This window comes from Lepidochelys kempii, chromosome 13 (assembly GCF_965140285.1).
Source record: "Lepidochelys kempii isolate rLepKem1 chromosome 13, rLepKem1.hap1, whole genome shotgun sequence".
NCBI lineage: Eukaryota > Metazoa > Chordata > Testudines > Cheloniidae > Lepidochelys > Lepidochelys kempii.
This window is the reverse complement of record NC_136392.1, coordinates 37,284,095-37,300,350: the sequence shown is the minus strand read 5'-3', so window position 1 is coordinate 37,300,350 and position 16,256 is coordinate 37,284,095. Positions and strand designations below refer to the sequence as shown.

General features: G+C 47.3%; 1 protein-coding gene and 1 pseudogene across 1 annotated transcript; one reads left to right on the top strand and one right to left on the bottom strand.

The window, feature by feature from the left end:
- The first annotated feature begins 6,249 nt into the window (after positions 1 to 6,249).
- On the top strand, positions 6,250 to 7,337 carry LOC140896636 (olfactory receptor 10D3). Its single transcript, XM_073308559.2, has one exon. The coding sequence runs from the start codon at positions 6,250 to 6,252 to the stop codon at positions 7,180 to 7,182; it is 933 nt and encodes a 310-aa protein (XP_073164660.1). The 3' UTR covers positions 7,183 to 7,337.
- Positions 7,338 to 12,475: 5,138 nt separating this feature from the next.
- LOC140896773 (olfactory receptor 10G6-like) lies at positions 12,476 to 13,406 on the bottom strand (annotated as a pseudogene).
- Between the last annotated feature and the right edge of the window lie 2,850 nt (positions 13,407 to 16,256).

The window sequence follows — 16,256 nt, the reverse complement described above, 5'->3', positions numbered from 1 at the left end:
GGCCCCAGGAAAGCCATTCCTGGTGTTTAATCCTTTCAGTTGCTCTTTTAATATCTAGCAACAGCCTGATTTTGCAGATGTGTTCTCTTTCTCTGTTTTTAATACATATTACTCTTTTTAAGAATGTGATTGGATTTCTGTGTCTTAAGAGGTCTGTGCACACGTTTTTCGGTTAGCTACTAAGAGGAACAAGGGGTTTCAGGTTCCTCTGGTAGAAACAGCTAATTTCTTTTCCTTTTCCTTTTCTCTGCTCTTCCCCGGAGGAGAGGTGAAAGAGCTTGAGTGTACCCAACAGGAAGAAATTCCCAAGTGCGCCTTCCTGGGCTCTCAAAGATGTTTGGCACTTGGGTGGTGGCAGCCTACCCAAGGCCAGGGGGATCTGTAACCTTGGGAGTTGAATACAAGCCTGGAGTGGCCAGTGTGCTTTTTAAGGTCTTTGCAGGCCTCCACCTTCTGCACACAAAGTGCCAGAGTGGGGAATCAGCCTTGACAGACCTCAAAAGGCAATAGGTTAATGATATAAAAATCACTGTTGGACAGCTATTCATGCTGACTGTTTCTATTCTCCCTGGTAAGGATTGCGGGATGAGATGCCACCTCTCCATATCCTTGGAAACTTTTTTTAATATTGTTGTGGAAAACGAGTCATACCATCTGTTTGGTTCAAACAGTCTGAGGTCCTTTTATTTTTGAATACAAGCATGCAGGGAGAAGGAGACAGAGATGGTCACAAACAGGTGCCACCCTGGTCTCCATCTGTCCTGCCCCTATAATCCCAGTCTTATATACTTTTTACATTTCAGTCAAATGATACATTTCCTTATTTTTTTTTATGACTCAAGCATTGTTAATAAAGCCTTATAAGGAGCCAAGGTAAACAGCTTTATAATTAGCACTGTGCTGACGCACTTTGTTATGATCAAGATCTGCGGTTTGCTTGTGGCAGCGTTTTGTCTAAGGGCTTTTGCAGGTTTGGGCGGGCGGGGTGGGGGAGGTTTGTACATAATAGACAACAAGAGACTTGAGCTAGGTGAAAGGTTGGCCTAGTTTGCTACCTGTGTCAAAATACCACAGCCCAGCATATGCTCTTAGCTTAAGCTAAGTCTTACAGGATGCAGGCCTGTAGGTCTCTTGCCTTACTGCGCTTGTCTATGCTGCGTATAGTGCCTAGGTCTTGTCACAAAGTGGGAAGGGGTCAGGTCAACAATATTTTCCTCCACAATATTTACACAAACAATTTTGGGAAGATTATGATAAATTTTAAGACCTTAGTAAGTTATTTCCTTGTATATCTCCAATGGGAAATGCTGAAACTATGGAGGATCTGGTCTTTTGGATATATCCATATTTTTTTATTTATTTCACCTGATGCAAAACTTAGAAATCTTTCCAAAAGAGCTCATCAACTACAGTCAGTCATGATGGGATTGATGAATAGTACAAAAATGTCATTAGAACATAAACTGACTTTGTATTCTTTCTTATTTATAGAAACATCTTCAATGACTGAGTGTTGACATATGTACATTACCAGTGGTTCAAGAATGAGATTAAAAAGGAGCAGTGTCATGCCACTCTTTCTAGCTGAATATGGAAAATGCTGAAAACCTTAACTTTTTCCAAATGCTTTCTCTGCATCTAGGGACAAGACTACAGAGGGTACATTAAGATCTGAGTTTGCTGGATCAAGGGAGTGATTTTTCTCCTGTTATCATCAGCCAATCTTCCTGGAATGAAATTGACCCGATCTGTGTGTATAATTCATGGGATGGTGACCTTCTGTTGCATCACTAAAATGTTTACGGTTATTTTGCAATCTGAGTCAGATATCAGTGGACTACGTGCCACTTCTGTTTAATTCCCATAATTAATAATAATGCTTTTACCACTGCTCCCACGAAGTGAGGTCCTTCATCACTATCCATGACCAAAGGGATACCCCAACTGCTCAGTATTTGGGTCCATATAACTTTAGCTGTAGTTTGAGCCATGTTGTCTGTTGTGGGGATTGCTTCCACCCATCCTGAAAGATAATCTATGATCACCAAGCAAAAGGGTTTTCCTGTAGAAGTTTTTCTTAAAGGTTCAATGTAATCCATTTCTAATCTTTGCCATGGGCCCTGAGTGTCAGGTTGGTGTCTCAGTATTTTCGTCTTTCTACTTGTAGGGTTAACTTGGGCATACACCAAGCATTGTTGACAAAATCTTTTAAACTGCACGTCCATTCCTGGCCACCACACTGCCTTGTTAACTTGTGCTAATGTTCTTTTAACCCCAAAATGTCCTTGTTCATGTACAAACCGGATTATTCATTCTCTATATTGTTCTGGACGTACCCATCTTTCTTGATCTCCCTGCTTTGCTATAATTACATTTGCTAGGATGTAGATATTCAGCCTGTCTGTAAAGGCCTATACTCTAAGAATGTAGGTGTATTCTTATCACTTAGCTAGTTATAGAAGCACAAAACAAGAATCAAAATCAGTCTGCCTGTTTATAGGCCTTCTCTCACTATGATATTCTGAGGCCCTGTTCTTAAGCAAAGACATATGGCTAAACAGCAGGGGAGCCATAAGCTGGGAAGTGAACGGTCACATCCTCACCAGTCACACTGAAATAAGGCAGTTTTGGGCTGTTAAAAAGGTGATCCAACCTATCACCTCCAGAGAAAGAGAAGAGCCTAGAAGATTTAAAGTTGATAGCATCCTGTCTGGCAAGAACTCATTTATCAATAGTTGTGATTGTGAAACCCTTGCTTCTTGTTATTTTGTCTTTATGGTCCCCACTTCTCTATTGTTTATCTGTATGGTCTCTGTCTGGTTCTGTGATTGTTTCTGTCAGCTGTATAGTTAATTTTGTTGGCTGTAAACCAATTAAGGTGATGGGAAATAATTGGTTAAATAATCATGTTACAATATGTTAGGATTGGTTACTGAAATTTCAGTAAAATGATTGGTTAAGGTACAGCTAAGCAGAACTCAAGTTTTACTATATAGATTGAGATCAATCAGGAAGTAAAGGGGGGGACTGGAATCATGTTTTGCTAAGGTAGGCAGACGAGAACAGGGACACAGGCAAGGCTCTGTGGCATCAGAGCTGGGAAGGGGGACGTGGGGTAAATGCTCTGCAGCGTCAGAGCTGGGAAGGGAAAGCTGAGGAAGGAAACTAAAATCATTGCTTACTGAAAGTTAGCCCCAAGAAATATCGAATTGTATGCACATGCAGACTTCAGGAAGGACCAGGGAAGTGGGAGGGTGAAGGAATAAACCCTCTAACAACATCCTGTTCTTTTGTTATTTCCCATTTTCCTTCTACTCCTGTTATCCTTTGTCCCACTAGTTTCAACTTTGATATTATGGGGGGGAGGGATAGCTCAGTGGTTTGAGCATTGGCCTGCTCAACCCAGGGTCATGAGTTCAACCCTTAAGGGGGACATTTAGAGATCTGGGGTAAGAATTGGGGATTGGGCCTGCTTTGAGCAGGGGGTTGGACTAGATGACCTCCTGAAGTCCCTTCCAACCCTGATATTCTATGATCCTATAAAATAGGAGATAAATATAACATGGTGAAATACTTAGGATGGATGTCAGTGGAGTTTTCTCAGGGCAAGTGAGGAGGGCAGTGGTGTTTTCCAAGGGTTAGCTTTAGGGAAAAGGTCAAAGGAATTCTGCTAGGATTGAGGCAGGGCAGTTGGGTGATACATGCAATCAGTAAAGTTACCCAGGGCTGGGGTGAGGCAGGAAATGAATATATTCATGCCAGGGTTTATGAGGGCAAGGCAAGAAGATAGGTGAATGATGTCATCTCCTTGGGGTTTAGTTAACCACCTGAAAGGTTTCAGAGGGGCAGCCGTGTTAGTCTGTATCAACAAAAAACAACAAGGAATCCCGTGGCACCTTAGAGACTAACAAATTTATTTGGACGTAAGCTTTCGTGGGCTAGAACCCACTTTGTCAGATGCATGGAGTGGAGATTACAGTAGTCAGGTATAAATATACTAACACATGAAAAGATGGGAGTCACCTTACCAAGTGGAGGGCCAGTGCTAACGAGGCCAATTCAATCAGGAAGGAAAGGTAACTCCAGGATCTAGCTGGAGTTGCTGGGACCTACTGTACTGCCCAAAACGACTCGATGCTCTTCTTGGAGTCTCTAGTATCTTGTAAAAAGCAATGTGAAGTCGTGCGCAGGCTGTCCTCCATCTGCACAGGGGTGAATTTCACCCTCACACATAACCACACCACTGCATGAATACATCCCTGTGCATACAGAGACACAGAGATGAGGGCAGAGGAACAGGACATACAAACCCAGGAGAAAGCTGTGCTGGATACAGAGCCCTCCAGCTGAACCTCTGGCCCAGTTTACTCCTATTTCACACCACGGGGGGGGTGGGGGGGCGGGGAAAGGAATTCCCTGGCTTGTGTCACAGAGCCGGAGAGCCTAGACGAGCATGAATGTCCCATCCCCCCTTCAATGGCTGGGCCAGATTCTCAGCTGGTAGAAATCTACATAGTTCCCTTGATTCCAGTGGTGTAACTCCTGATTTACACCAGGTGCGTGGCTAGGTGCTAGGGGAAAGAGCCCCAGGGAATCCAATGGAATTGCTCAGGAGTCAGGTCAGGGGGAGCAAGACTTGAATCTGGACCCTGGTGGAGGTGGGGATTTGGCCGATTCAGTTCCATGACACTACACTTACTGATGCTGCCTGAGGGCCCGGTCCCAGAGCTCCATGAGCATTAGCTGAAACGATGCCAAATCTCCATTCATTGGGAATTGAATTGCATTCAATTCCTCTTGGGAATTGAGGGCCCTGGTCCTGAAGGGCCCGAAGGAGATTTAAAGACCAGGGAGAGCCGTAAGGAGGCTGGAAGCTGTGAGAAAGCAGTGGGGTCTGCAACAGCGTGGGGTGATATGCTGCAGATTAGGTCTCCCGTTTGGATACCAAGCACCCAGGCTGTGCACCTCTCCTGGGTGATGGGCCATTTGGGATAAGAAAGCTAGATGGTGCTAGACAAGATTCATGGCCGGGGGACAGAAAGGGAGAATTCCCGTCAGCTGGAGCGGCCTCTCCCAATGCAGCCAATGTAAGGCTCCTGCTTTGGTAAAGTTCTTCTCTCTTTGTCCCTCAGTTTGTGTCTGTCTCTGAACCTGTCAGTCTCTGCCTTGCGCCGAGAAAGGTGTCAGACAAATATTTTCTATAGAGAGAAGTTGATCCTGCTGCCCATTCATCCTTCCCTGTGCAGTACCTGCCTGCCTGTCTCTGTATCATTTATCTTCCTCTCTCCATCTGTCAGAACCTAAACTCACCAGTATCTCCACTTCCTGTGCCTCTCCTGCCTGGGAAACTCCCTGGCAAAATGCAAACAGGCACTTCGCCATTGTCCTTCAAATATCACCTTAGAAAGCCCCCTTCACATCCGCAGAGTCCAGCCTGCTGTTCACAGCAGAGTGATGACAAGCTGTGCCTCGGGGCCCTGGAACAATGGGGAGTGAGGATGCTGAGGGCCATTCAACCCAACTGTGAACCCTGGATATGATGGAAACTATGTCAAGCCCCAATTCCACCACCTCTGGCTGTGGCTCTTCCCCTTCTCCTTCTTTCCTTTTCCTTCCCTCTCTAACCCCCATAAATACCCCCAAACAACGCACAGCACGAACAAAGCTGAGGTCATTCATCACCACATTCATTGGTTTGTATGTTCCATCCGCCCCCTCTTTCTTAACACAAACCCGTCGCAGCTCATGCATTTATAACAACAAAACCCGACAAAACACAGCGCTGCACTGCACACACGGCCATTCCTCTGCAGAGAGGGTGAGAGAGAAAGAGAGAGAACAAACCGCTAGTGAGAAATGTGAGCCACAAATGGAAGGCTCTGAGGTACTGTGGTGAGAATGGGGGGTAAGGGCCTAGATAGAACAGAACTGAAGAAATTGGAGTAAGTAGGGAGAGAAGAGAAGAGAATAGAATAGAATAGAATAGAATAGAATAGATGTCCCCTTTGTCTGTTCTTCTCTGGATGGTAAGAACAAGCAGATATTTTCTCTCTCTATGATCAGCGCCAGCCCAGTGACGACGTGATCCCAACTGGCAACCCAGTGACAGAAATATACACCACTCCGAATGACAGTGAGTAACGGGGGCAGTGGAAGGAAGGGTGACCATTGCAGCTATAGGACATAGGTCTTTTTGTTTCAGTAACTCACTGGCATTATTTCTCTCCCCTACCCAGGAATAAATCTCACATGGGGCTGGTCAACCACACTGTGGTGACTCATTTCATCCTCTTAGGGATCCCCAATGCCGATGGCCTCCAGACCATCCTCTTCATCACATTCTTAGCCTTCTACCTCTGCACTCTATTGGGCAACCTGACCATCTTCTCAGCCATCCTCGCTGACCCCCGCTTGCACACCCCCATGTATTTCTTCCTCTGCAATCTCTCCTTGCTAGACATTGGAATCTCTTCCATCATCATCCCTAAATATCTGACCATCCTCTGGGGTCAGAGCAGAGTCATCTCGCTGGGCGGGTGCATGTCCCAGGTCTTCTTTGGGCACTTCCTGGGCAGCACCGAGTGCCTGCTCTACACTGTCATGGCCTATGACAGGTATGTGGCCATCTGCCACCCGCTGCGGTACCTGCTCATCATGAACCGGAGGGTGTGCGCCCTCCTGGCCGCTGGCACCTGGATCACTAGCTCCTTCCACGCCACCATCCTTACCAGCCTGACCTTCACGCTGCCCTACTGTGGGTCCAATGTGGTGGACTATTTCTTCTGTGACATCTTCCCGGTGGTCAAGCTGGCCTGTGCAGACACGTACATCATCGAGACCGTGACCTTGACAAACATTGGTCTGGTGCCCATGACTTGCTTCCTCCTCATCCTCGCATCCTACATCAGGATCATCTACTCCGTCTTGAATATGAACTCGGCCGAAGGGTGGCGCAAAGCGGCCTCCACTTGCGCCTCGCATCTGGTAGTGGTGACGCTGTTCTTTAGTCCCTGTGCCCTGATCTACACTCAGCCCCAGCGGAGCAAAGTGCTGATGATTGCTGTGCAGATCTTCGGCAACGCGGTCACGCCCATGCTGAACCCAGCCATCTACACGCTGAGGAACAAGGAGGTGAAAGCGGCTCTGAAAAAACTGAGAGGGGGTCTAATGCCTGAACATTGATGAGCAGCAGCTGCAGGAATTGCACGTGAGTCTGCATGGAAATACATCTACAAATACATCTGCATGCTTGCATCGTGGCTTCTGTGAGCCTCGGTGTGTCTCCCCATCCCCACACAGCCCCTTCTATCTATCTGGAGTTCTACAAATCGCAGAAACGCTCCTGAAAATCCCTTCCTCTCGTTTAACATACGGTAAGGCTGCCATTTTCAAAGCTGCCTAAGGGCCCATCATACTCAGTCTGCATCAAAATTAAAAGTAATTGGAGTGCCAAATTTTGTAGAAGACTCTGAAAATCTCATCTTTATTACACAGATCTGCAGAAGCAAGTGCAGCATCTTCTGCAAACCAAAGGGGAAGGAAAAAAATTCCCTTCATCTTCTGGCATGAACCACAGCTCACCAAGCACCTGCCCTAGGTAGCTGCCTAAAATTCCTGGGAGAACCACTGGATTTTTCACCACGCCCTAAAGATCAACTTATTTGTGGTAAAATTTGCAAAAACCACCTGAGTGATTTAGGAACCTAACTCTCACTTTCAAAATTGATGGAGGCATTTAGGAGTCTTATTCTCTCTGAAAGGCTGTGGGAAGTACGTGTCTGAGGACCAGATTTTCAAAGGCATTTTTTAGACACCTAATAAGGTTTCTAAGAGCACCTTGAGTGAGTCCGGCACCAGACTCCCAGTTACTTTCCATAGGAGTTAAACACTTAGCCTATTTAGAAGCTCTTTGTACATAGTGGAATTTATTTAACCCCTTCATAAATCTACACCTTATGGCAGATTTTTAAAGATAATTAGGCACCTAGTGGGATTTTCAAAAGATTTTCTAATAGAAATCAATGAGAGTTAGATGTCCAGTGCCAGATTTTTAAAGGTGTGACAGATACGGGAATTTCCTGAATAAACCTTATTGAATTAAGTTTAATCCCTTTGGGGTCTGTTGTATTACAAATACAATTGTGCATGCGTTATTGTGGACTGAATGTAACTTTTGTAGGAGACTGATGAATGAAATCTTGGGGAAATGTGAGAAACTTCAAAGAACTGTTTGGGACAGTACATGTGAAGGGGGTCACGGAGTACTTTGGAGGTCTTTCAAAGCTATGCCGCGTGGAGAAAAAACCCATTCTCTATGGATTACCTGCCCCTGGAAACTCCAGATCAAAGACCCCCATCCTGCATAAAGAATGAACTAAACTTGTCATGCTGGAGCTAGTTCTGAGCTGAGGCTGTTATGAGCTGGTGACCACGGAAGAGACCTGGTTGTGCGGTTTGAAGGACTAATCCCCTGACAGAGCCCATGTTGGAGTTGGGGTGATCTCTGCTAAGCTTATTACTGTGCATGCAGGTTCTTTTATGTTTTTTCTCTGTATTGCTTTTACCTTAAGAATAAAATATGCTTGCTTAGGAAGAACTGTATGGTAACTTATAACTGAGGCCATTACGCCGTGCACCACCCAGAGGGAAGAAGCAATGCAGGGCTGCTTAGGTAGGCTGGTTTTTGAGGGAATAGCATGGTGAAGGGAACTGTTAAGCCTGGAAAAGCCCCAGTCAGGAGGAAGAGAGACATAGGTCTCCACCCAAGGAAGCCTACAGGTAGGGAGCTGGAAGCCTGAGGGAGATGCCCCTGCTGGACCACTATGGAGAAATACCAGTGCAGTTGCTCTGAACTGTGACAAGAATCTGGACCGAAACACCAAGGCCCATTTGAAAATCCCACTAGTTGCCTATCTGCACCGGTAGGTGGCGATATACCTTTGAAAATCTGGCCAATGTCCCCATGGAATTTCAGTGAGAACTGGGCACCTGAATGGCTTTTGAAAATGGGACCTACTCTCCTCAGTCAATTAGGTGTTTTTTTTAAAAATTCATCCTCTGCTTAGATAGAACTAGAAAGATAAGTAAAAAAAGGGAATAAAAATGCTAATAGAAGATTTAACAAATGTGAGGAATCTACACTCATCACACACAACGTGTTTTGGGTTTGTGCTGCTTATGTATTGTGTCTTCTGCATGTGGTTGTGCTTGAAGTTTGAGTAATATGCGGTGGGAATAAACCTAACCTGGGAATAATTTTTTTTTTCTTGTTTCCTGCCCTCAGCTGTTGTTTGATTGGAACTTGTCTCTAAGTTTTCTGTGCTTTTTCTATGCGTTCCAATGAAAAATAAATCTAGAAACCGGTGTCTGGAGAGGACTGGGCCATTTACGAGACCGGCAGAGAACAAGTGAAATTTAAGAGAACAGTAAAAATATGAAATGAAAAAGGATTTTAATGTTGGAATTTCCAAAGGAAGACAAAAGTCTATGGCAGTGAGACACTTAGCCCCTGGGAGGTGTCTTTGAAATTTCCAACCTAAAGTAAAAGTGTGATAGGAAGTTCAGCAGAGTGCGCAGATGGTCTGCTCACTGGTTACATACCACTTAAGCCCTAAACCGTTTTTTATATTTGTACACTTAGCCTGACAAACTCATGGCCACAAGATATTGAGGCCAAGAGCTTTTTAAATTTCAAAAAAGGATCAGACAAGTGTACAGATGATGAGAACCTCTTGAGTTATATAAAAGCCAACCACTGTCATCATTATTAAGGACTAGTAATAAATGATCCGTTGAAGCTTTTCTTTGGTGGAAAATTGGGTTTTCAACAGACCGGCACAGGGGAAATCATCACCCATTAGATGGGAACGTGAACCTCTACGACTGAGAAATTGATTACGTCGACACACAATGAACTGAGCACCAAGGAAAGTAATTCTACTGGGCCAGAAAGTTATAGAAATCTCACTACATATAGATATGGCCATATGACCAGCCCCTTACTGATATAAACTGACATGTTCCCACTGACTTCAGTTCACACCAACTGGAAATCTGAACCATTGATTCCAATGGAACTAAGACAGGTTCACACCAGCTGGGGATCTGCCTTCACTGTGGCAGGCACTGTGCAGAGTCAGTCCTTGTCCTAAAGTGCCTGGGATCTAAACAGCCTAAAGGGAGTGGCACTAGTCCCATTTTACAGATGGGAAACCAAGGCATGCACAGTGCAAGGGACATAGGCTGTTTGGAGTCCCACTGGCACCGACTTTCAAAAGTGCCGGGGGGTGCTCAACCCCCGGCTCTGCCACAGGCCCTGCCCCCGCTCCACCAAGGCCCTACCCCCACCCTGCCTCTTCTTCCCTGCTCCACCCTCACCCTGCCTCTTTCTGCCCCATTTCACCCCCCTCCCCTGAGCGTGCCACGTCCTTGCTCTTCCCCCCGCCCCCAGAGCCTCCCGAATGCTGCGAAACAGCTGATTGCAGCAGCCAGGAGGCACAGGGAGGGAGGGAGAGGCACTGATCAGCGGGGCCCGGCAGCAGGTGGGGGGTGGGGGCAACTGATACAGGAGCTGCTGATGGATGCTCATTATCCACCAAAGAACTTTGGCCCAGATCCTCCCATTGGTTTCAATGGTCTGGAGTTTTATTATAGCTATTTTCCAGATACAACCGAAATAAGTAAAAGAATAAAACCCTAAGGAAGATAACACAGCTTCAGCAATAGTTAAAATGGTCAGACTGTCACTTCTCTTCAGGTCATATGTTGTATGAGATACTTTATCCTAAGGGGTTCACACATGTTGTAGGAGACCACTTGCAAATTGGTTAGTCTCTAAGGTGCCACAAGGCCTCCTTTTCTTTTTACTGATACAGACTAACACGGCTGCTACTCTGAAACCTGTCACTTGCAATGAAGCCATCACTTTTAACATCTCTGCAGGCAAAGGACAAAGGAAGTTTAGTAGGCACCACATTATGTTACAAAATTGTTGTAATGAGCAATAAAACCAGGGTCTCCGGTTGTTGGGATTTCATCCGATGAAGTGAGCTGTAGCTCACGAAAGCTCATGCTCAAATAAATTGGTTAGTCTCTAAGGTGCCACAAGTCCTCCTTTTCTTTTTGCGAATACAGACTAACACGGCTGTTACTCTGAAACCTTCCAAAGCCTGTTCCACTTGGCTGATCCAGCTCTGGGAGAGCACTTCATCCAGTTCCCTGGGGAAACTCACTTCTACTCCACATCTCATCACTCAGGTCCCTTTATTCAGAATACAGCAAAGTGACGCTGAGTTGATCTGACTCAGCTCACCCCACTGATGACATGTCTGAGCGACTCGCAAATCTGTCATGGATTTAGCCTCCCAACAACCCCAAGGGAAGCAGAAAAACAACACTAACTGGAGTGGGACTCCACATAGGCGCCGACTCCATGGGTGCTCTGGGGATGGAGCACCTACGGGGAAAAACAGCTGATTGCAGCAGCCAGGAGGCACAGGGAGGGAGGGAGAGGTGAAGGGGAACAGCAGTGGGTGGGGGCAACTAATATAGGGGCTGCCGATGGATGTTCATTACCCACCAATTTTTCTCCAGCCCCAGAGCACCCATGGAGTCGGTGCCTCTGTAGAGTCCCACTCCAGTGCCTCACCACAGACCCTTCCTTCATTGGGAATCATTGCAGGTTATTTTTCATAACACCGACGTGCCTACAGGCCCCCGGCAAGGATCACATGTGTGCTGCACAGAGATAGAGGCCCTGAAGAGAGGACGTTCTAATCGGAGACAAGACAAATCAAGTGCATGTGGTATACCAGGGGTGGGGTTTACAAAGATAAGACCATGTGGTGACATATGCCGTCATGTTATTTTTATGAGCGGAAGAGCTTGGACACTTCCGAGGGCTGGGCTGATGGGATGGATGGCCCAATGGTCTGATGTTGTTTGGCCGTTGCTGTGTTCCTAAAGCAAGTCCAACATCTTGGATTCTGCCCCAGGATCCCTTCTTACATGAGCTTGAAATGGCGTTTCTCTAGCTTCTGCGACTGGAGCCTCTCCTCCTCCTCCCAGTCTGTAATGACTTTGGTCTCACAACCCTCGGTGTTAGGCAGTAGGGAAATGACCCGCATGGGGAAACTGTTGCCAAGTGACTTGCCCAAGGTCATACAGGAGCCTGTGGCAGAGGTGTAAACAATGAACCCAGGAGTCCTGACTCCCAGCCCTCCCTGATCTTACCACCAGACACCACTCCTCTGCAAGAAACAGAAATACAACCCAAGAGTCTCAAGGGCAAATCTGGGTGTCTCTACCCATAAGAGAATTGGAACAAACTCCAGTAGACCCCAGGAACCTGGAGTTCAATTGGTAGAACCCACTTCCCTCTCAGAGCCAGCGAGAGAACCCAGGAGTCCTGATTCTAATCTCCAAATCCCTCTCTCCCTGTCCAGTTCTCAGGAAGCTCCTGCTGGACACAGGACAATCATGGCTCAGGCCCCAGCAGTTTGCTGTCCCCAAGACTCATCAGGGCATCCTTCATCTCCTTGTTCCTCGGAATGTAGATTAAGGGGTTCAGGAGCGGGGTAACCGTGGTGTAGAATACAGCCACCACCCTGTCCACAGTGTGCTGGGAACCTGGCCTCAGGTAGATGAAGACCACAGGCACATAGTAGGTCACCACCATGGTGACGTAAGCCTTGCAGGTGGAGAAGGCCCGGCGCCTGCCCTCGGCAGAGTGGATACTCAAGATGGCCAAGATAATGTAGACATAGGACATCAGGATTAGCAGGAAGCAGGTGAAGGTTTGGAAGCTGATGTCCACAAATGTCTCCAGCTCATTGAGCGCCATGTCCCCACAAGCCAGTTTCAGCACAGCCAGGACATGACAGAAGATGTATCCCACTCGGTTCCCCTGGCCATAGGGCAGCTGGAAGGTGAGTGCGGTCTCTATCAGCGAGTGCAGGGAACCCCCTAGCCAGGTCCCCGCTGCCAGGCACGGGCAGCCTCTGAGGTTCACAATGACGCTGTAGTGCAGTGGCTTGCAGATGGCCAGGAAGCGGTCGTAGGCCATGACCGTATAGAGGAAGCACTTGGTGCAGCCAAGGAAGTGGAAGAACGGGCCACGCAGCCCTGGAAGGATATGGTCCTGCTGCCTGTCAGGAAGCCGGGCACCACCTTGGGCACCACCACTGAGGAGACCATCATGTCCAGGAAGGACAAGTGGCACAGGAACCAGAACATGGGCTTGTACAGCCAGGGCTCCCGGGCCACTGCCAGCAGGACGAGCAGGTTCCCACACAGCGTCAACAGGTAGAGGAGAGGAAAAAGGGGAACAAGAGAACCCGCAGCACTGGGGGGTACGGGACCCTCACCAGGATGAAAGGTCTCAGCTGGGATCTGTTCCCACACTCCATTCACTCGGTCTGTGTCCCTGCCAGTGTACGCGGGGTGTTAATGATTAACCAAGGAGGAACAATGGGTGATCTTTGCAGGGGTGTTTGAGCTAAAACTCTCTGCTATGCAGAACCCAGTTTGAACCCCTGTTCACCAATCTAGGGGACCCCAATCCCTTCCCATCCCTGGGGATAGAATCCAAGTGTTCTGACATCTAGCCTGCCCTGCTCTAATCCACTAAATCGCACTCCCCATTCCTACACGGGCCGAATCCCAGCCCCCACTGAACCCCATTTGCCTCCCTGAGCCAGCTTTGAACCCAGGTAAAGTAACCAGATGTCCCAATTTTATAGGGAGAGTCCCGATATTTGAGGCTTTTTCTTATATAGGCTCCTACTACCCCTCACCTCCGTCTCCATTTTTCACACTTGCTATCTGGTCAGCCTAAACCCAGGAGTCCTGGCTCCCAGCTCCCCTGCTTCAGCCCACTAGACCCTCCTCTTCTCCCACACCCAGGAACAGAACCCCAGAGTTAAACAGAGACACATTCAAATTACAAACAAAGTTCACATTGATACGTGTGAGGGTGATTAGCCGTGGGAATGGACTCTAAAGGGAAGTAAGGCATGCTCTGACTTTTGCGATCTTCGAGTCAAGATGGCCTTTGTTGAAATAGGCGTTAGTGAGGCATGAGTTATTGGGCATGACATTCTGTGGTATCCAGGAGGTCAGATTAGATGCTGCTGCTGGTCTCCTCCGGCATTAATCTATCAGTCTATGAATCCGCACATCCGGCTGTGGTGCCTGGCTATGCGTCCAAGCTGGGCTGCTATGGCCAGCATGCTAAGTCATTCTCACCTGCTCCATGCCGTGCCCTGAGATCTCCCTTGGTCTTCACCCCTCTATATCTCCCACACCCAACCCTTCACACAGAATGTAGCCTTGTCCCCCACGTGAAGCCAACCTCAGCCTGGAAGGGCTTAAGGGGAAACTTGCTTGTGGAGATTAGCCCAGAGTTGCCCACTTCAGGGTCCTTGCCCCTGCCTCTGACACAGCTGGTACCAGGCACTGTGGGACACCTGGTTGGCATGAGGCGCTGTGGGATGCCAATCCTAACAGGTAGTTGCTCTATTTCTATTCCTTTCTCTGCTCTGTTTAGTTTCTTCTTCAGCTTGGACATGTCCTTTCTCTCTGCAGCTTCTTATAACCTTGCATCCTCTCTGTTCTCTCTCCACTTTCCCCCTGGTGTATTTCACTCCCCTGGTCACACAGAGCTAGGTCAGTGTTAAACTGTTGACATTGGCTGTGTTTTAAAGCACATAATGATGCCCTCCCATTGGCAAACTCCAATGGGCCTTGTTAGAATCGTTGTTTGGGGCAAAGTGAAAGAGCTCATTCATGTATTTCATCAGAGAGGAAAGTCTGTGGCCATGCTAGAATGGGTGGCTCGTGCAGGTTGCATCTGGTGATCACTATGGGCATTATACCAAAGGTCCTGTGTTTCTTTAATGTAATGCAGCAATTCTCACAGAAAACTGCTCTCCCTGATATTCCAGGCCTGGCCTCCCGCTCTGAGCCAGTCCTGAGCACGGGGCTCTGCGAGACGGTGCTGTATTGCAGAGAGTGGAGTGGGTTACTCATTAGGATGTGCGCTCTGCTTGGAGTCAGTGCCGAGCCCAGTGTCCCAGCAAGCTCCTAGGGGGGCATTGTATTGCTGGAAGGACAGTGGGGGGCTCAGTAGATGGCCCTGTCCTCTCTGAGACATTGCTGACCCCCATGTCCCAGCATGGCAGCAAGGGGTGCTCTGCTGCAGAGAGTGGTCTTGTGGGGCTCAGCAGGGAATGTTTGGCAATCTCATGGCACTTTTTGGTCAAAGCAGATATTTTACCCGTCACTTTCTGGCTAAATTCTAACTTTGTTAATTCCATTCCAGTTACAGAGGCAGCTCTAATGTAGAGCAGGTCGTACCCCCAGCTGGAGTAACTCGTCAAGGCACCATGGGAGTTATTGCCCCTCTGTCTTCTTACACTGAGAAAATTCACTTCGACTCTTGGTTGTAATGTGTAGTCCCCTCGGTGCATGGCTCTCGGACTATACGAGAGCAGGTCTGCTTTCAAAGCAGGCCTGGGCAGCAGATGGTTTTCCCATTCCATGGAAGTTTTTGGCATTTTGAAATTGTTCCTGTTATAAATCGGGATGAAAAGTCAAAAAGTTTGTGAGTTAAAAATCTGAAAAAAATCAGTTTGGGTGAATAAAAAAAAATTGGTTTTAGATAATTTCACAATGTTTTATTTCTATGTTAACCTTTTTTCCCATTTAAACATTTTTAGTGTATATTTACTGCAATTTCAAATTGAAGTTAAAACCCCGAAACTTTCTGGTTTGACAGGAGGTTTTGACTATCGTTGAAACTTTTCTAGCCAAAAATATTTTGAGTTGGGTGTTCCACTGAATGCAAAACTGCTTCGCGAGCAGTTTTCATTTTGCTGAATTGGCATTTTCCAATAAAAAAGTCAAAAACATTTCCCCAGAAAATTTCCATCCAGATCTCCTATTTCAAAGGTCCTCCTTCCTGGCATCTGGCTGAGCTAAGGCCACCTAGGGCTGGAGTCTGGAGACTTTGAGGGCATGCCTCTCGCTGGTTCCTCTATGACCCTCCCTCTCCATCCCCCAATTCACTTACACCAGGGAATCTATCCTCACGGCTGTGAGGTAGGGAAGGGTTATTGTCCCCATTTCACAGGCTGAGCACCAGAGACATTAAGTTTGACTTGGGCTCCTGGGATTGGGGCCACCCACCTCCTAGAAGCTAGGTGTGGTACTGCAATCTTTTTTCCGCTCATGACCCCTCCTCTCTCGCACTCCCAGCT

What these genes read in the sequence shown, in the direction of transcription:
- LOC140896636 (XM_073308559.2), top strand. Translation starts at nt 6,250, where the DNA reads ATGGGGCTGGTCAACCACACTGTGGTGACTCATTTCATCCTCTTAGGG.